General features: G+C 36.4%; 1 protein-coding gene across 1 annotated transcript; it reads right to left on the bottom strand.

Annotated features, from left to right (window-relative positions):
• Positions 1 to 94: 94 nt before the first annotated feature.
• LOC114372363 (protein SPIRRIG-like) lies at positions 95 to 18461 on the bottom strand. Its single transcript, XM_028329874.1, has 19 exons — positions 17483 to 18461; positions 16426 to 16495; positions 16233 to 16318; positions 15359 to 15494; positions 15210 to 15266; positions 14717 to 14893; positions 14195 to 14386; positions 13995 to 14060; positions 12760 to 12874; positions 11421 to 12589; positions 10524 to 11223; positions 10344 to 10446; positions 9135 to 10246; positions 7384 to 9031; positions 4165 to 7221; positions 3486 to 3794; positions 2832 to 3138; positions 2582 to 2728; positions 95 to 1918 (listed from the first exon to the last, which is right to left on the bottom strand). The coding sequence occupies exons 1-19, from the start codon at positions 17677 to 17679 to the stop codon at positions 740 to 742; spliced, it is 10827 nt and encodes a 3608-aa protein (XP_028185675.1). The 5' UTR covers positions 17680 to 18461; the 3' UTR covers positions 95 to 739.
• Positions 18462 to 21453: the final 2992 nt, after the last annotated feature.

Raw genomic sequence — 21453 nt, 5'->3', positions numbered from 1 at the left:
TAAGCTACTCTCACAAATCTCATTTGGCGTGAATTTTCCATACGCTGAACCAAACTATGCAGCTGCAAACGTGAAAAGCGAGCCAACAAGCAAATAACTAAATGGGAGGAATATTTATAAAAAAAAAATGTACAAATCACAGGCAATGACCTTCTTAGTGTCCTTGTTTTCTTTCAGGGGCTCAATAAAAGAAATGCCCCAATGTCAACATGTAAAAAGAATTCCAGATAAAGGATTGCACTAATGCCACGATCATACCTCACATTGGGCCTATCATTGCAATCACAATCCATTTCATGACTACCCTTTTACTATACACCTTAATTACACACTAAAATCACATATTTACATCAAAGAAAAAACAGTAGACTTCTCTGGCAAAATCAAAATATTCTCCGCCAGTCACCCAAAATACAAAACCGCGGGCAACATTTGCTTTCTCCTCTTCCACCTAAAATCCATCTTACTTGACAGATGCTTCTTCACCCACCTAGTGAATATATTGTACTCTTACACGCATATAGTTTCATAGCCCTCTATACGCTGTGATACCATCTTTTCTTTTGCAACCTTGCTTGCTCTGTTTCAATCTGGCCAGCATTCTTTTGCAATTCTCTCGAATTATGAACATGAATCCATCTTTCAACAATTGAGATCCACTCAAGCCAATGGTAGGATTCAACAAATTAAAGGCTGGCCAAAAGCTGAAGTCAGCAGAACGAACCATCTTTTACCAGTCTCACCCCTGATTTAATGAACCTCGCAGACTCTCTTCAGGCAGTGTCCAGGAAAGCAAATGCCCGCCTGAATCCCCACTCAATAACTGTTTCAGGTCAGTTGTGAGGTGAAGGGCAGTAACCGAATGCTTATGAAACTTTAGCACTTTGCGTAGGACCAACTTGTATTCTGGTTCTAATCCACCAAGATTTAAACCTCCCGACCCACCAAAACCTGATTTGCTAAGGGAGTTATCTGGGTTGGAGCAGTGAATCATCTGCCACACCTTGACAGCTCCACTCTGATGACCTGTTGCATACCACTTTGTGTCCAACCAATCAGAAAACGTACTGCTTGTCACAGAGAGAATGGAATCTGATGGCAGTTGTGATGCTTTGATCATTGCCAGGCAATCCCCATTTATACTCCAAACAGCCAGAAGAATACCAGCTGCTGTAACAATCTCTCCGGTCAAGTCATTAACATAAATTGCTGAAACTGGTGCTGGAAATTCTGGGAGCTGCCGTACAAATGCCATGGAGCTGAGATCCCATATAATGACCGTGCAATCATCTGATCCACTCACAATAAGCATGTAAGGCTGGCTAACCTGAAGGCATGTAATTTTGCCTGTGTGACCACAAAGTGGCTTCTCCAACTTCAAGCGACGTAAGGCACGGGGCCCAAACTTGCTAACTCTCCATACATTAACTAGCCCATCATCAGCCCCTGTAACCAGAATATGACCATCATGACTAACACTAGCGCACTGAATTTGATTGCCTCCATGTAAATTTTCATGTGTTGAAAGAAGTTTATCTTGTTCGTAGCTAATAAATCTCAAGCTATGATCAGGAAAACCCCAAGCCACATATTTGGTATATGTTCTTGGTTTTAGCAAATTGTTAGTTCCAGCTATGAGAATTTTATCATTAAGAGTGACAATTTGAGTGATAGGTGAAGAACTTTTGCGAATCTCATGTGCAGCAAGATGACTGGAATGCTTAAGGGGATGGGGAGGAAGTTTTCTGTCAGTTCGTCTTTTCACATGGGGCTTGAGGAATAGTTGTTTAGGTGTCTGCCCAAAATGATTAATTTGTGCTAAAATGGATGCTTTCATTGCAGGATCTGTAACCGAGTCTATGTCTACACTCCCTTCATATGTATAATGATAGAACACATTAACTGATTCCTCAGCAGCCTGTCCATTGTACAGGAAAAAAAATGATATCAGGAACAAAAGTGTATTTAGCACAGTTGTTCAGAACATATTTATTGACTTAATCATCAAAAGACATCACAGTTTAACTGTCATCAATCTATGCCAAAAGGCACATGATGAAATTTCCCCAAGTTTTGGCCAAGGATTTTAATTTATCATCAAGCAATACAAGATTGGTGATCACTAAAAAATCATGGTTGTTAAATCAAGTGTCAAATGCATAAGATTGCACAAAATTAAATGCCAGAAATTAATGCAACTCACTATTCTAATATTGCATATCAAGACAATCAACAGAATGGATGCAAATAGGACTTGGGATTATACAGAAGGTTGTGCAGTGCTAGACATAAAAATATTATTTTCCCCTACATTTCATAATAAAATGAAGCATAAAAACATCTTTCATCATGGGAGTCCATAATGGCCACGCCCTACGATTAACCAGATCAGACTTTTCCACATACATAAATGCATGTAAACAACTAAAGAAAGTGACATTAGATTGTAGAGCAAAACCTTCAACAATAGAAATGAAAGAAGAAAAAAAATTAACAATGTAATAACATTATTAAAAAATTACAAGAACAGCCAAATAATCATAGAGAGACTAGTATTTATACAGCAAAACAAGACACCCACCTTCCCTCTTTGCTTATATCCAAAAATGAGGTCTATCCAGTGATGCAAATTTTCTGAGACATAATCTGATTCAAGAGCTTCCCTATGCTTACTGATGAACTCTCGAGCACTACCTTTGGCCCATAGAGGTAGGACAACATCCCCAACCTGAAGAAACACCATAATAATTAAATTTACTAGTCACTTCACCTGCATAGTTGGTTCTTGGAGAATTTAAAAATAGAAAAGTATAGATTTGCGATAGGATAACCTTCTCGCCAGACTGTTTCTCTCCCAAGTCAAGATTGAATTGATTCTCCAAGAACTCGGGCATGTAGAAAAATTCTGGAATCAATTCCTTCACATCAGATGTGTTTCCCTTCCCAGCAGCACTAAGCCAAGTATCCTTTATGCTATTGAAAAGGCGATCAGCATGGTCAAACTGGCCACCCTGAAGTTTTTGATTCTCTGTACTGAATGGGGGTAGGCGGAGAAGATAGAATAGGACAATTCCAGCACTAGAATAATGAGATCCATAGTGAAACTTTGGGACCTCCGGATCATCCCAGCTCTCATATCTAATAAAGAATGATAAAGTTAATGTGCATCAGAAGGAGAAGAAACTATAATTTAGTTATTATAATATCTTAGTTTAGAGATAAGTGTATAAATTATAGATAAAAAAAATTTCAAATGTAAAGATCGTTCTTATGTTTCCTTCCTGGTTATTACACAATTCTAGCATAAGTCCCATATTTCTAGTTCTTTTTTAATGCATATAAATCTGTCTGTGTTCTTCTTGAAACCCAGCAAAACATTTAGCAAATAATCCCTAGGTAATGCATCACTGCAAACAACACGCCATATATAATCAAAGAAAAATTGCAACATACGACAAAATCATACAGCACCAAAAGAGACCAACCTTTTTCTAAACTCATCTTCACCTTCAGGAGTCTGGCAACCCATTGGTTTATCAAGCCTACGAAATGTTTTTGGGTTGGACAAATCAAGATTTTCACTCTCATAATCTGCAAGGACCCATGGAAAGACAGGATATTGGGTGAGATCACTATATCCACGTCCTGCCAAGGTGTTTAGATGCATGAGGTACTGGAAATTGCTTATTTCTCCATTCTGCCATCTTTTTGAAAAGGATTTTGCCATTATCTTGAAAAGACGGCTACCCTCATTGCTTTCTTGTTTTGATGATCCTGAAATAGTTGTGTCCAGCCTGATACAAAGCAGACAAAGTACATTCAAAAACATATGAAACAGGGGAAGACATGTGCCCACACACCAAAGAAAAGTGGTATGAGAATCAAATTTAGAAAACGTAAAAGCAAAGCTCAAATCTATGGTACAACACTAAACAACTTAAAAAGAACAGCACCAGAGTGAGTAGATTTCAAGTCCTTTGGTTTTTTTATGCTAGAACTCATCATCAATATTGCAGCATAAATGCTAAGGTAAAAAACTAGCAACAATATCAAAAGATATGCTACTTGCAATTGCTAGATATGTTAAAAATATGAAAAACACAAAAAAAAAGTGACAAAAGCCAGTATCAAACAAATTAATAAAGCCAAGGAGATAATTCTTACATGCTATTCCGAGGAAGATTTATGGCAACTAGATTTTTAAAAACTTCTTCTCTCTCTTTTTTGTGGAAAACCAAGAGATCATTACATCCATCCATGCTAAATATTTCAACAGCAACAGGACGAAGCTGATAATCACGCTTCAAAATCTCATGAACACTATCAAGCTTCCACATGCGCCAAGGATGAGGTAAGTTTCCAATGCTATGTACTTTCTCCTTACCCCATGCACCACCACTATAGGCCCACGCCCTTCCCCCAACCAATGATTTAGCTGGTGTGCTCCATGACAAAGTTGATTTGGATTGAAAATCCACACTGCCAGTAAAATCTTTCTTAACACCCAAAGCCTGATCAATAACTGAAAGCTCATCTTCACATTCCTTCTCACAAAAGCAACCAGAATCATCAATATAGAAGTTTTCAATCACATACAAAGAGAATTCACCTATCAGGAATATGCCATCATGTTTGTCAAGACTTATAACTCTTTCACAGTTGTATTTAAATCGTATTTTCTCAAATGGTTCCAGAAAAGGTCTGATCAAGTATTCACCATTGTCATGCAGTTCTTTATCAGATTTATCATCAGCAATCTTAACATCATCAATTTTCAATGAAGAAGATTGCCTTGGGGATCCCATTTCAGATCTTCCGTGTGTGCTTTCTTCTATTGGGACAGATACTGCACTAGACTTGGCACCAAGTTCAAGTGCAGAATGGAGACTTGCTTCATTTATGCTACTTGCCTTGTCATCATTCCACTCATTCTTAGCAGAAAAAGCATCTTTGACGCTATCCAACTTTTCAAAGAAAGGTTCATCAAAGGGCTCGCCATCAGAACCATTCTGCTTGCCACCATCAGTCAAAAGTTGAAAATAAGGTTTTGACTCTGATGAATCAGGACCATTTTCAAATTTTACTTTAGACAACTCTGGTTTCTCTAATTCAAAATGTCCATCAAGAATATTTTGTATGGTATCAATTTTAAGTTTGCAGCATTCAAGTTTTTTCCGCATTCGATACGGACCTTCAATGGGACAAAGTTGCCATTCAGGCTCTTCTGTGAAAGAGGATTTACTTAGTGGGAATATCCCTCGTTCATGCACAAGTTGCTGTAGATGACATTGCCACTCACTCTCAGCATGTAGAATCCATCCATACTTATCTTGCCTAACAACTCTCAACTCAGTGGACATTGCATCACGAACTAAATCCAGTGCATATCTTCGCTCATTTACCTGCTCCCAGTGTCTTAAATCCAATTTTGCAGCTTCTCGAGATTTCCGTCCCATTTCTTTCTTCCGACGACCTTCCATGCCTTTGATTCTTACTCCTGGAAACTTTGCTGATCCTGCAATATACTGCACCCACATAATGCCAGCACACTGCTCCAATACCTTATTCACAACCTGTTCAATATTTTGATACCATTCAAAAAACTCAGATAAACTTCTAGTCAATAATTTATCAAAACCACCATGGAGCACATCAAGTTGCTGCCCTTGATTAGGTCTAGAAACAAGCAAGTCTTCCAATGCGGCTCTCCTATGTACCAGAAGATACTTGAACACATCAATGGTAATATTTTGTACATTTTGTCTTTTATCACAGAGAAGAGATATCAAATTCACACATAGACAGCAATTAAGATCTGTATCGATGTTGCTGGGACAGAATATAATTCTTCTATGAGCAACCAATAATTGCAAGACTGTACTTATGTCAATTCCTGAATCATCTTGAGAGGAAGTAGAGGACAATTTCTTTATAGGTTCATTAAGCAAACCCAACCGCAAAAGAAGATCATCTTCCCCTATACTGACTAAGAATGATGGGAGGAAGCAATATAATATCATTCGATTAGTGTTTTTAAGAATCGAATGGATATAAGCCTCTAGCTGCTTATTTCCTCTTGAAATTGATAAGAGCCTCTTTCCACCAGGAGCAGCTTCTTCAATTCTACCATCTTTGTTTGCCAATTGCAACATTGATAACAAGAACTCAAGAGTTTTCAGTACCCCTGAAGGCTGAGGAAAAGCACCCATGTATACCCGATCCACTATCATCCAACACAAAGCATCCAAATTTGTGGACCAGCGAATCTTATCCAATTTTTTCTCATCTTCTTCATCATCACGTAGCAGTCGTCTTTCAAGGAAGTTTATAAATCTACTGAGGCATAGACCTTGGAAAACTAACACAGACTCACCATCAACATATAGATGAACACTTTCCAAGATGTTCTCTACGAGCTGTGATGCTTTAACCTGCTCCGTCACAAAATCAGAAAGGACTTCTGCAATGAAATCTAACATGGCAGTAGCTCCAGCAGAACATGGACCACCGCCATATCCAGAATCATCTACGTCCAAAAGCAGCTTTGAGGTTACAGTGAAGTAAGCATTTGTAGAAGATGGCCCTTGAGAACTAGACTTTAGATTTGAAGATGTATCAAACTCCGCAGCAGACATGGAAGAATCAAAAGAAGGAGTGGCAGTTAAGGGAGATTTTGCTTCATTATGGTTTGCACTTCCCAGCCAAGATGCTAATGCAACAACAGGGGACGAAGAATGTGTAAGGGGAACTATAGAACTGGACTTTTCTGAAAATACAGGAGAATCCAGTGCAGCAAAAGATGCTGAACTCTGGGAATCTGTTGGTGGGAGAATGTCCAAATTGCCTTTGATACTGTGAAAGCTGAATTCATGTGCACTGGAAGCAACAGAACCTTGATCAGCATTATCACCATCCAAGCTCTGAACAGTTTGTATTTCTTCGCGGACAGATTTATTTGACTCCAGCTCAGATACACTAAGATTATTCTGAGGTCTCTCACCAGCCATAGAGTTCGGTGGTGCAGCCATATCATCAGAACTTGTACTTACCTGCCCTTGAGGAAAGCTTCCAACACTGATAGAGGTTTTGACAGACTGGTCCTGATCCAGAGGCAAGCTAGAAAATGTATTTTGGGAACTGCATGTATCTTCACAATCATTCAAGGTTTTCTCTTCCGTAACTGCGGAGAGATCTTTAGCCATTTTAACAGCATGTGCAGCCCTGCAAGCACAAAAGGTTAAGTTCAATAAAAAGGACTCATTTCAGTTGGACTGATGATCAGGTAAGTAGTCAACCAATGATTATTGGTAGGACAAAAAATTAGAAAAATACTAAATGATGCAATAAGAATAAAAGATACAGAGAGGTTATCTCATAACAAACCTCACACAAGAAAAATATAGGTCAATGCAGCTTTCAAGAAATTCTGCACGTCTACAAACAGCAGTAAAAGTGGGACACATCTTAGCCAAATCAACCATAAATCTTAGAACTGAAGTTGCAGCAGCAGGGGCTGATGCCTCTCCACCCATAAGGCGAGCAGCATATGTCTTGTGCATCAGAGCTTCCCCCTGAAGCTCACCAGCCATATCTGAATTTCCCTCTACAAGCTCAGCCACGAGGCTTGCCCCAACCTGGGAAAGATTACCGGTTTGGTGGGCAAGCATTGCCTGCATGCTTATTCTATCAAAAGTAGTTTTTGCCATGGCAATTACAGAATCCAACAACTCTACAAACTTCAGTTCTGTATAACTCCCATCACTTGGCATAAGGGCATGAAAGTCCAACATGCGGACCTCAGGTAACCTTGGGTAAACTGGCTTGCCAAATATCAAACAAAATAAAATATAATAGATGTCTGGGGAATCATAGAAACTGGGTAGCACCCGAACTAAACCTAGATAACCTCCACCGGTGCGAAATTTAAGTGCAAACGTTGGAGAAGAAGTAAGACACACACCAAGTAGAGTCATGACCCATCTCATACTTGTGGGATGAACTGCTTCATCAAGAAAATATGTAATTAACTTAGAGGAGACAACTTTGTGCCACAGCTCAAGCAACTCTTCTGATTTAATAGTGACTTGTAGATCAATAAACATCTCTAGCAACATATTTCTGACAATTACATGTTTACCCATTGATTCTCTCATAATTGGACGCTGTGGAACCAACCCCGGGGGATCAAATGTCATAATCACAAATCTAACCACATTCTCAAGCTCCGAAGATAGAAACCCATCTTCCAAAATGACCCCAAGCAGTACAACCAACTTTTCTAGGACAGGAACTTCAACATCACCCCTTTGCAAGGTCACTAGTAAATGTTGAACAAGGTTAATTCGACGCAAAATTGTAAGATTATGATTTCTGTACCAATGCATGGACACTAAATTTTCAAGGAATCCAAGTAATGCAATTTGGATTGAAACTGGGGCAGTTACCCACAATGTCCAATCCAATAAGACATGTTCAACCATGTCTGCATTTGACAAGACAATGCAATTTGAAGTTTCAGCAGCAACATCAGTATTTTCCAGCTCTGAAATGTGACTAAATGAATCTTTTTGTACAGAAAAATCATCCATGTCCCCATGAGATCCAAGTGAAGAATTCTCATCGTGAAACTTTGACAAAAAATGATCCTCAAGACTGGTTTCCAGCAGAGATGAAGGAGATAAAGTAGTCTGGCTACTCTCCAACTTCTTCGGTTCAGAAAAAGAAGCTTCACAAGCAGCAATCTGAAAGAAGATCTCAAGAGATTGCATATCAAATAATGACATTCTACGACGCAGAAAAAGCGCAAGCAGATGGTAGCCCCTATAAATTTGCATGTCCTTAAGATTCTGAGGATTTTGATGAAGCGCACAGGCAAGTAGAGTAAGGGCCATATGCAGCATATCCCTAGTTTCTGCTGCTTCAACAAGAGCAAGTACAAGTTCCAACCCACCAATAGGGCGGATAGTCTCTCCAATCACACCTTGCTTACAGATATAAATATCTCCACAGAGACGTCCAAAACGTGGAATACCTGCACCCCCAAAATGAAAATAAAACTGAGATTGAAGAAACAACTCCAATAAGAGAAAGGAACAAAACATTTAACTTTATAATTTATAAATTTAGTTACACACCTCCAATAGGAGAGGCAGCAGCCGACATAGGATCAACCAGATTAAGCATTGAAAAGCTACCTGACGATTGAATAAATTCTGTAGAAGTTCCATCAAATGCAAAAATAAGTTTCTTTCCTGAAAGCTGTAAAGAAAGGTTTCCAAGTCTCTCCAAATCCCAGACAATTCCACTCCCATCTGCTTTTAGATCTCCCTGCTTGCTTGTAGCATCCAGTCTCGGACCATTAGCAGACAAAGTCAGATCAGCATCTAAAGAATCTAATATGGCCATACTACCACCACCACAGGCCTGGTTAGGTACAAATTGCAGAAGGTCTGTGTCCTGGAAGAGCCCCCTGTATCCTCTACCAAGTATGTACATAAAACAAATACAGCCTGGTGAAAGCACTTCCTCAAAAAGATAGCAAGAGCGTAGTTTCCACGTCAAATCACTAACTCTAGCATTTCCAACTGATGTCCCAATAGTGACCTGCAATTGTTTACCAGGTGGGCATGGTGAATATCCTAATTTCCCAGTGTGTCTTAGCTTTCCATTTAGATAAACATATGCAAAACTAGCTTGGAACAGCCCAGCAAGAGCATTTGGTTTGCTGTGAATGACTGCAAGGTGATGCCACCTTCCTTCTTCAAGTTCTACACCAGAAAATGATAAGGAGGAAGAGTTGCTGGTTGCAAGGGTTAGAACACCATCCTCTTGGAGATAAAGTTCTGCATAGGTTGCATTATCATTGTTAGTAGCACCAACAGAAAAAATTCTTAAGATATGTCGCTCATGCAATCCACTTGAACCAGAGCGCTTCTTGGAAGAGGCAAATTTTGAAGCGTCAGTGTCTTTTGATTGTGATTTTAAAAAATTACGGAACTGGAACCAACAAACAAATGAATAACCAGCCGCGGGAGGCCATGATCTTTCACCCAAGGAAACCTGAATGCCAGCATGCCCAATCTTACTCATATCCATCTCCACAAATGGTGCCAGAGAAATATTTTCTAAGGCCATATCTCCCATCAGAATTAATTTTTCCATCATTTCAACAATTATATGACCTGAATTTTTCATCCTCATTTGCAGAACATATCTAATGAGCATACGAAGTTCAGATGCAGATAGCCTAATCAACAGAAACATATTGTTATTCAAATATAAATAGAAAAGTAGATTAAAATGCAATAACTTTAGCACAACGGCAGTAAGAATATACACCATACCTGTAAGAACCAAGGACCTCCACAATTTTCAATGCATAAGAGAGTAACGAAGATGAACCCAGAAGAAAAGGGTGGATTGTTTCCAGCAAAAGTTCCACACAACCTATATATAGCAAAAAAATTATTAAAAAATCAATTGAGCATTAAAGAGTAGCAAGTAACAACAATGTTAGTACATACCTACAGACGTGAGGCTTTCCTGATTAAAGGGACCAGCACGGGCCAACTTTTCAATCAAGTCTAAAAGTTTTAACTGCACCATAGGAGTAAAAAGCAATAATGAACGGATCAGTACTCTAATAGCACCAGCATTGTAAACCCGCTCTTTATCAGGATTAATTGGACCTGATGGAGCCAATAAAAGATTATGAGATGACTCATTCTCAATTGCATTTGATTTTGTCAAACCCTCAGATGCTAAGAAAGGCGGAATCACTATTTCAAGGGCAAGTTCCAACATCAACTGGATGACTTGTTTTTCATGATCCGCACACAATAAGCCAGACTCGCTAAGAAGATCAAAGAAAGTTTGTGATGATATAATTGCATGCAACTTCATTCTATTAACAGCATTGTCAGATACTCCAGCAGTTACAACACGCAACAAGTACGTAAACACCTTAATATAAGCATTCAATAAAGATTGATCCGAGTTCCCACCATCACTTTGGAAGCCATGGAGTGTTGTAAGTAAAAGAGAAAAACCAGTGGCTTCACCAAAAACCTTCTGCGCAGAATTATTAACTCCCAGGATCCGCCACAGTGCTCCCATAGTGTCACATTTTGCATCAAGGGTAAGCCGGTATTGGGATCCTGAAGCACTGGTAACCATTCCACTTTTCAAAATTTCAACCACCACACCTAATTCTTCAGGATGAGCCTGGTAAAAGTTACAATCAGATAGTCATCATGATGATTTCAAGTGAAACAACAGCATGAATAATTGTGTAGGAAGGATTCATCCCCAGACATTCAAGAATTATTGTTTTTTGATTAATAACACTTTTATGAGCAAATAAATGCACAAACCCAGTCAGAAAATAAAAAACAGAAAATTTTGGGAGAATATCAACAAACCTGTGAGGTATCTTCAATTATAAGACATGATAGTATCCTAAGGACCCCTGAACGATGTACATCAGACACCAGAAAAGGCAACATCACAGTCACACCACTAGCTGAGCGGAATGAAGCTTGATTAACCTCAGCTTTCTTCAATAAAGATACCATGCAGTCCCAGGCAATAGCAATTGTATCTTCAACATCAAAAATAGGGAACTTCCCTGAACCAGATTCCATAAGCTTGGGTGAAGTAATAATAACATCCCTATTGTCCAGGCGTTTCTTGAAATTGTTTGAGCTATTTTTCCTCTCCAACTGGTCCGAGTTAACAGTCAGTTGATCCGGACCCAAAATCCTGTGTTGTTTCAGATCATCTAACATAACTTCCAAAACACCAACTTCTCGTAGAACTTTCTTGTACTGTTGGTCAAAGGACAAAAGTTTTACAAAGAAAGAAAGAATCGTCTGCTTCAATGCTGATGTTATTGGTTGCTGCAACAAACAGCAAAGTGAAAGTAGTTCTTGCTCAGGAACACAATTTACAACAGTCACAGCATACTCAAGAATTTTCAAGATTATCTCTTGCAAATGAGAAGGAAAACCAGCCATATTTAGGATTAAAAGTGGAACAGTTCGTAATTGCTGACACAGCCTATAATTCTCTATGTGGCCTGAAAAAATTTTAAACAGTCTATTTAATACTTCAGCCTGCAACTTCCAGCTATTAGCTTTGATGAGAATATCTTGTAACATCTGGACTGCTTCAAGGTCTTTAATTTTATCATTTTCCTTCTCCCATAATTCATCACCAAGCCAATCAGAAGATAAGGTACGACTTTTGCTATGACCACCACCCTTGTTCTGAGTAGATTTAGAACCCTTACCTCCATAAGTACGTGGAGACTCATTTGGTCCAGTTTGAGCTAGACTAACAAGAACATCTAGCAACCTAGATAATGTGGGTGAAAGATACTGAATGGAGGAATGTTCTTGCTCATTGGAATTTTGTCCTCTGCTATTTTCGGATCCATCAGAAGCAATATCTTGGTCATCAAATGTATCAGAACGTGTAGATTGAAAGCCCTGATTTTTTGACATATTGGACAGAGTTAGTGCAAATTGAACAAGGAATTGATATCCATGGGCATTATGTATATCTTCTCGAAGTCTCACACAAGCCGCTTCTGCAGAATCAATATAAGAAATCAGAACTATCAAACACTAGCAACCTTTAAAAAATAACTAGCAGCACCCATGGTAAAAGAAACATATTCAACCAGATTTTAGACAATGATACTGTTACATTTATGGGAACCTCATTCATTCCTGTTCTGATAACACATTAGAAAATTACCAGCTCTATATGACAATTCTACACACTTGAGTAACAAGTCAACAATGCCTACGGTAAAGGCAGCATCTCCACAATCAGGATCAAAATCTTTCACAGACAATAGAAGAACTTTTATCTGCATGGGGGGAAAATATTCACAGGATTAATTTCAAAAACATAAACTGAATACTATGAACAATATGGATCAACATTAGTGCAATATTGTTCAAAAATGATACTGCACCAAAGCTGCATGCACTAATTTCATAATTGGTAAGTGACCTCAAGCATCATCCAACACAATCAACAATAAGACATGATTATTTAATAATTTTTCTATTTTATTAATATGTGACTTGAGCACGCCACAACAATTTCATGAACTAAATGACAACTTTCAGAACAGTCTTTTGTTAAACAAAAGAAAATTTCAGTAGTGTTTTATGACTTTATGATGATTATGTAAAGATTGATAGATTTATGTTAAAATATAGTGTTGGACAGTTGATTGGTAAAGATATCTTTCTACAAGTTCTAAACTGGTTAGTTCCATATTTCACAGCAAATGCACAACTAATTCAATATAAATAGGCGAATTGCCTTGTCTTCTTTTTATGAATATTCAAACTGATCAAGAAAACCAAATCAACCATTCAAGAACAGTATGGACTGTTCCTATAAATCCAACTACTCTATATTTGTTTACAGTTTCTCCCCCAAGCTAAATTGTTAGCACCTCTGCCTAATGTTTATAAGATTTTTTTCCCTTGCACTTCCCTAAAGCTTTGCAAGGAAGAGCCTGACGTGACCTTATGAATATTTTGCCATTGAATAACAGATTTGCATTTCTATTACAGAATACATTTTTTTCTCATAAAGAGTAGAACATCTGAGAGCATAGCAAACTAGTTTTCTATTCATTTTACATGAGATTGAAAGAGAAGAGACCGAAAGGGGATCCTTTTGTCACAATAAATGCTAAAACCACACCAACCCACCCCTTGAACCAAAGCCTGAAAGCAAAATAATATAATTTAAGCTTCTTTTTCTAGGAAACATAAGTTGCATAACATAATAGTGTATCATTTCAAACTAGCCCACAGATGCTGTTGAACATTGACATATGCTATCAAAGTGATAAAGATGAACATAAACTGCTTGATAATAATATATAAACAAGAAATACAACACCAGTTCTGTGAGACAACTTATTTGACAAACAAAAAGTATTAAGATTTGAAAGTTAAATTACATACCAAATGATGCTTGCGGATGTATTTGGCTGTGCTTCCATTGTCATTTACCAAAAGAAGCCCAAGTATCTAGAATTATAAGCAGCAAAAATATAAATATTCAACCATCAGAAGAATAATATCAGCTCAAGCTAATTATCATATGCAATATTTACATCATTTTCAATACTAATTTCACTGCAGACAAATGTACCACAGTTTACCTGCATAGCATGTCTGTGAAGTTGTATGCTGTGCAATGGAACAAGTCCTTCCTTATAACGAGAGAAAACAATCAAAGATCCCTTGGCAACCATTTGAAAAAGCAACTGAAGTGAATCATCCTCTATCAAACTCTGTGCTGCTGATGAATGGCTTGCTAGAGCTTTCATGATATGCACAACACTTCCCTCCACCTGCGTAAGCAAAATAGTTCAAACTTTAAAATGCACAAAGTTATCTTAGATTATCCCAATTATTTACTCATTACCAAGTCATTTTTTTATGGCTTATGCTCTATAGAAATGGTTTTGACTAAGGAAATATAGAGCTTTAAAAAACAACAATTAGAATTAAAGTCTACAATTAAATACTAATAAATTCAATTTATCAAAAACCTGCCAGCTAAGCTTTAGGTTGTCATAAACAGGGAGGGGGGAACTCTCTAAAACAAAATTGTTTGTCAAACATGTGTTAAAACATAAAAATAGATATCGAAGGCATGTATATCATGCAGAGAACAGAACCTCAAGCCGGCGGTTTTGCCCAACTTCATCATAATCTTTTTGTAATACAATGTTATCTTCATGATCAGTAGTACTATTTGGCCTTTGAATGGTTACATCAGGATCGAGAAGGGCATTGAGAACTTGAATGAGACAGCAAAATATCCCAGAGTCAAGTAGAGATTGCTTGTCAATAGGCTGCAAAAAAATATACACATAAAAACTACTGCTTAAAGCTCATGAGAAAATTTAGGAATGTACAATATACAATTATACAAATACAACGGGTTTCAAAGTAACACCAACCAGCTTACCACACTAAACAACAAACCTAACACAATTAAACACTAATGACTAATAGCATGATCACCAATATTAATTACACTAACATTTCCATCAATGCAAAGAACAGATATTAGATGGGAACACAATTGCATATTTTTATGTAATAAAGTAACATGTATTCTATAACTCCTAACAGTGACTTGGCTCAAAAACGTTTTAAGAAGCATACCCCAGAGACAAGGATTTCCACTGAAGTTAATAAATTTGCTCCTGGACTGATTCCATCCTGCATAGAAGGAAATCTCTGGAAACATTAAAAACAAATAGAAAAGCACTAAAGCAGGAAACAAAACTCATAAAGAAATGACTAAGACAAACCTTTGTGACTTCCGAGAAAAACTTTAAAACTTGAGCAACATCCAAAGATCTTGTTTTGCTGCTGATTTTTAACTTTTCTATATCTGTTACAAATGCTCTTCCGACAACAAAAGAGAATATATGGGTTTCAACTAACCTGTTCCCCATCAATATTACCCGAAGTCAGTTAATAAACTCCAATCACCAAGATGAATAACATATTTTAACATTTTTAAGAATAGAATATATATCTAAGCAGGAAAGATGCAATCTATATTTTTGAAAATCTTCAGAAAGAAAATGGGAAGACACGAACCAGCTCTCAACTCTCAAGTTAATTTTATGATAATAGTATCTATAAATCTGCTCATGGCAGAATGAGACAATTTTTCACTTTCAACCAAAAATAAAAAACATCCATATTTTTATAAAATGTTTTTAGTCTTTTGACCCATAAAGTGGATCAACCAGATATTGAAAGTTCACTTGATCACCAAGAGCACTTCACCTTCAAGCCCACTCAAGTTACAAAAATCTTACATATCATCATTTCACTTACATCAATGCTTATTTATACCAAATCACTAGAACATAACAGTTAAGCATGAGTAGCATTACTGCACCATAGACAACCAAAGTAAATACAGACAAAAGCATGTTGCAACTTCTAACTGACAGTGTGATGTAGGCCAGGGTTATAATTCTACAACAAAAACAACAACAAAGCTTTATCCCACTAGGTGAGGTCGGCTAGGGTTATCATTCTACAAAACCAATAATTCTATTACTTTAGGACGAAACATTTCTTCCTACCACTCAATCACAACAATAATGTTCATTTAAATTAAGTTATGGGTAGCAGTGCAATGAAGCTAAGGAGAAAGTGTTTCTTTACATGGTAACTAACTGAGCTACATTAGCATGCTGCTTCACTAATCTACAAAAGGCATCTATACTCAAATTCAAGGCCGCTTCTTTTGCCTGCAAGGAAATGAGAAAGCATAAGCAAACTCCTGATTTACCATCATCAACCACAAAATGACAAATTTGCATGAGACCATCAAAAGAAACTAAGCAATGACAAGAACCTTCTCAGAGCTGGATGACCGAAACTCTTCCCAGAATTTCTTGAAGTCCAATTCCAGTTCATGTTTGTCCCTGATTTAAAGATATAAAAGGTCATAATCCCCGTCTAACATCATAACAAGGGCATGTCATAACAAAAAACAATCTATGAAAATCAGTTATCACTTATCACCAATTATGAAACACGTTAGAACTTGAAATTAGATGCATTAAATAAAATGATTTCAATATGCAGTATAACTAATATTATACCAAACACTAATCCAATGCAAGAAATGTTCAGAAATCTGTCAATGCTGCCATGTGACAACAGAATCATGCATCAGCTTACATAAATGGATTGTGTGAAATTAAGAACTGATGTTTTTTAATCATTTTTTAAACCATTTACTAGTCTTAAATCTTCCAATCAATAAATATGACCGTTTTGGCAGCTGCAAATAAATAAGCAGAAAAGCCAACTTGCCGAAAATTCAAACCCTCATTCCGTAACTGAGCTACCCATGATGCAGAGATGACCCCTCATGCAGTTAATATATTAAGTATTTAGATGAAGCAAGTTGCACACTCCCACAAAGGCTAATAAATTAAACAACCGTGCGGACAAGTTAAAACTCATCATCATGAAAATAACGGCAATCTCGTGCACAACCAAAACACAACTATCCCGGGCAAATCCACCACAAAGTCTACATCGTGATTGATAAGATACGAAAAGCACACACAGATTGGGAAAGGAATAGTAGCAAACAGAAACTAATAGGATCTTGCAACTCCACCTAACTCTACACTTTGCGTTTAACCAAAATTTATTCCAAATTTCCATCTATCCACAGTTGAAAAGACAGAAACTACAACCACCTACCTCTCTCTATCTTCTAGTTTTTTTTTTATACAAGCAAAATCAAAGCCAATGCAACAAAACACTCAAATCATCCCACTGGAATATTAATTTTTCATATTGCTCAAACTTAACCACAGAACTAAGTGTTGCATAAACCCAAAAGAGAAAATAATATATATATATATATATATATAGAAACATATCAGGGAGCGTACCTGGTAGGGGACGAAGCAGAGGATTGCGAAGCTGGAAAGGCATTGTTGTTGTCGCGGGAAGAAGAGGAAGGAGGAGAAAAAGAAGAAGGAGGAGCAGAAGCAGAGGGTGGCGATTGAGTGAGGCCAACCTTCTCTTTGAAGTCCTTAAGCAATGTAACCCATTTCATCGTTTTTTTCCCTTTCGATCCTTGAAACATATGAACACCTCTCTCTCATCCGATGAACATTCACCAGATCCACCACCAACTACCTCTTGCCGATTTCCCTCCGAAAAGGGAAAAACCAAAACACCATTCAAAAACCAATCAACGAAACGAGAGAAGAAACAAAACAAAACAATCTGCAATTCCACCAGCTGCAGCAAGCAAATGCGATCAAAAATGGCACCAAGATCTACCGGATTGCGATTCGTAGGTTTTGGATTTGTCAATTCAGTTCTTCTTCTCCGCGTTTCCGAACTTTTCCTTATTTTTTATATTTTTTTATTTGAATTTAGTTCGATCAATCTAGCTTTGTCTAATTTTTCGGAAAATGTTTCGGTGGTTTGCAGCCCTAGAAAGCGGAGGCAGCTAATGAAACAACAAGAACAAAACGATGAGTGCTTTGGAGAGGAAAAAAAAAAAGAAAAATAAATGCGAGCTTAGGTTGCAAAATGCAAAGTCGGAAAAAATAATAATAATAATTTGAAAATCGCGTTTCTCTATTTCTGCGTTTGTGTGCCTCTTTTGGACGGCTTTGTTGGATCAATAAACAAGTCTTTCTTCTCTCTTCTCTCTCTTGCTCTGTGTGTTTTGGTGATATATAGTCTAATCTGTGAGTTCTCAGTTTTCGCGCACACACACCTCGACCACGTCATGTGGGGTCCACGAATGGGAAGGGTCCACGTGGAACGCCGTGATTGAAGGGCAATACGTGAAAGCCTCCTCGCTCCCATTCTCCCTCTCTCCACCGTCTTCTTCATGCGGTTTGGTCTGCTTTATGGGGTTGAATTCAATTTCATCATCATACCTCCTTTTAGATATGCTTCTTTTGACATTTGGTTGAGACATGGGACATCTTGATAATTATTTAATTCATTAATCGTTTTATCTTAATTTTTTTTATTATTATTAATTTTATTGACGATTAATCTCGATCATAAAATTTTATTAATTATTTAAGGAAATGGAATCTATTCAGACCGATCACCTCTTGTTTCGTTTTATTTTATTTGATTTCGGTGTTTGCTATTTTTGGTTCGTTTTCCTCCTCCCATGTGGCCATACCTTATCGTATAATATAATCAAATGAATCTTCGGCAAATAAAATATAGTATGTAATGAAAATGGATTTTAAGAATATTTGAGAGGCATTTCACGTTGAGGTATTGCATTACCTTTCTTAATGACCAAGACAAATATATATCACTACGTAGCCTAGCTAGGTTCCTTAGCGTTGGAGAAATGCTAATTTACAATGAAAGATCGTAGAGTTGTTGCCCGTTCACATTTTTATTGTTTTTGTTTGTCCCTTTAGTTGTGACTTGTAACTCAGCCAAGTCAAAAAAATCCTGTTGCATTATATAAAAAAATAAGTATGTATATGTTCTGCGTTTCTTCTTTTGTATTTTCAAAATGGAAGTTCTATCTTCTATCAAACTTGAATTAATAATTGTGGTTGGAACAACAATTAGCTCTAAGTCTTTATTTATTTATTTTAATTTAATTATCAGACTACAAGTCCTTATTTTTGCATTTCTATTTAAATTTTGTATACACGATCAGAAGTTGTTTGTTTTTTTCTCTCATGAATTATCCCCATGCCATTTGGATGTACAACCAAAGTTGACATGAATCGTTATAGTTTTTTTTTATACGTCAAAAAACTTTAAAAGGACAATGCATCCGAGAAAGAAAATCATCATCATGAATTCATGATTGATCCCGTATTTAGTAAGTCAATCTGCACAAAAACTAGTTTCCCTTAGAGTATGTTGCAAGCAGACATTCCAGTCCAAGGATGAAAAACTTCCAAATTGTTGTTGACCTGCTTCGAGGTCATCTTAGAATCAATTTCATAGACAATGATTGTGTAGTCGTCGTTCCATGCCTTTTGAAGACCATGAAGCATTGCAAAAAATGAGTAGGCATAAATGTTCAAATTAATAACTAGAAATATTGGAGGTTCCCAGCTAACAAATCGAACATTCTGCTACTGCAAGGATTGATGACAAACAACCTTGATGTCCAAATGAAGGGTTTGAATTTGGCTGGTGATGTTCCACAAACTCCAGGTTCGTCGTTAAAAATAAATGCATTTCTCGCCTTCCATAAGGTCCAACAAGTCATTGTGAATAAAACTCCATTTGAAGTCTTTATATATGTTGGTCGTCGACCAGTTATGGTTGTCACACTTGTCTACCGTGGATGGTGAGCCAAATAAAATGAAGGATATTTTATGGTAACTTAAGATTCCAGACCCAAGAAATATCCTTCATTTCCTTTGATTTCTCTTCCAATTTATTAGGTGTATTGTACATATTTCAATGTTGAATGGATGCATGCCACTTGAGAGAGAGAAAAAAAAAATCTAACCTTTTAAATAAACAACCAATGCTAAAATTACCACGTTATATGATTCAATTTTCTTAAAAAAATAATGTTTCTTGACTTTCTTTAATTGGTTTTATATGTGGATACTTTTCAAAATATTAAGTAAATACAAATGTATAACTTGAGCTATATTACATATTTTCAAATGATTAGTTTATTTTAAAATTGGTATACATGACCATTAAGATAATATATATCTCTTGATTTAATAGTTGAACACTTTTTTTAGATGAATAGTTGGAGTTATGAATGTTATATTGGGTTAGTTTGTTAAAATTTTAAAAGAGTGCTTTAAAAACATTGTTTTTTAAGAAGATAATATTTCCTTCTTAAAAAACCAAAAAAAAAAAAGTTTAGACAAATAACTAAAAAACAAAACAATGTTTATTTTATTAAAAATTTAAAACAATAAGCTTTAAACAAACGGGCCTGTTAGTTTACTTTGGTTCAGGGAAATTTTGAATGACTGAATATTTTAGTTTGTTTAACACAAGATAAATATTTAGCTTTATATAATTGAAATCCACAATAAATAAAAGTTTAAATATATACTTATATTGCAATTATAGTTCATAATTTTAAATTGAATATGTAAATTATATTTAGAATGTATAGTAAACAATTTAAATTATAATGTGTCATATAAAATAGTAAGTTGAAAGGTAGGAGTGTTCATGGCTTGCATTTAGGGTAAAGCCATTTTTTGAATTGATTGTATTTAACTATGTTGGTTTGGTTTGAGTACTTTATGCTTAACTTTTTGGAGCAACGAAGGCTACCGAGATAGCTTCGAGAGAGTGGCGGTACCTCTAGCTCAATGACGGATCTAGAAAATGTCTTCCCTGGGATAAAGAAAACAGTCCATAATATTTTTATTGCCAAAAATTATATAAGCTTTTACAAAATATACAGTTTTATGATAAAATAATAAAATACTTAAGTTTCTACAAATTTAAAAATATAAAGTGAGTAAAATTAATAGTAAATTATTTTTTCTTTTATTTTTTACATTATTTTATTTTTTTAAAATATCTTGAGACAAAACCTATTTTTTATGGGACAAAAATAATAATTTTTTTAAAATATTCAAGTAAAAAATTTACCTAGGGGGGCATTTGCCCCCATGATTGGAACATGCATCCGTTCACATGCTCTAGCTTGAATGTGATTTTGCCTTAGTGGTGGCAACTTTTGAACTTGACCTTATCATACCATGACATATCTATAACAAACGAAAAAAATGTAGAGCTTACTAGAAATATGATTTCTTTTGTTAGCCATATTTATAATAAAGGTAATATGTGTGTAGATAGGCATATCGTTCATATTTAATTTTTTTTTTTGTGGGATTGCATTGCTACCGTTATTTATAAAGAGTTA

This window comes from Glycine soja, chromosome 10, assembly GCF_004193775.1.
Source record: "Glycine soja cultivar W05 chromosome 10, ASM419377v2, whole genome shotgun sequence".
NCBI classification, from domain to species: Eukaryota; Viridiplantae; Streptophyta; class Magnoliopsida; order Fabales; family Fabaceae; genus Glycine; species Glycine soja.
Note: the sequence above shows the minus strand (reverse complement) of the source record. Positions and strands in the feature narration are given on the sequence as shown.

Bases quoted from the DNA above. Each gene is read 5' to 3' on its own strand.
- LOC114372363 (XM_028329874.1), bottom strand. From the start codon at position 17,679: ATGTTTCAAGGATCGAAAGGGAAAAAAACGATGAAATGGGTTACATTG. The intron at 9,032-9,134 runs GTGTGTAACTAA...TTGGGGGTGCAG, and splicing joins TGCTGCCTCTCCTATTGGAG to GTATTCCACGTTTTGGACGT. The intron at 3,139-3,485 runs GTTGGTCTCTTT...ATTCTTTATTAG, and splicing joins GAAGATGAGTTTAGAAAAAG to ATATGAGAGCTGGGATGATC.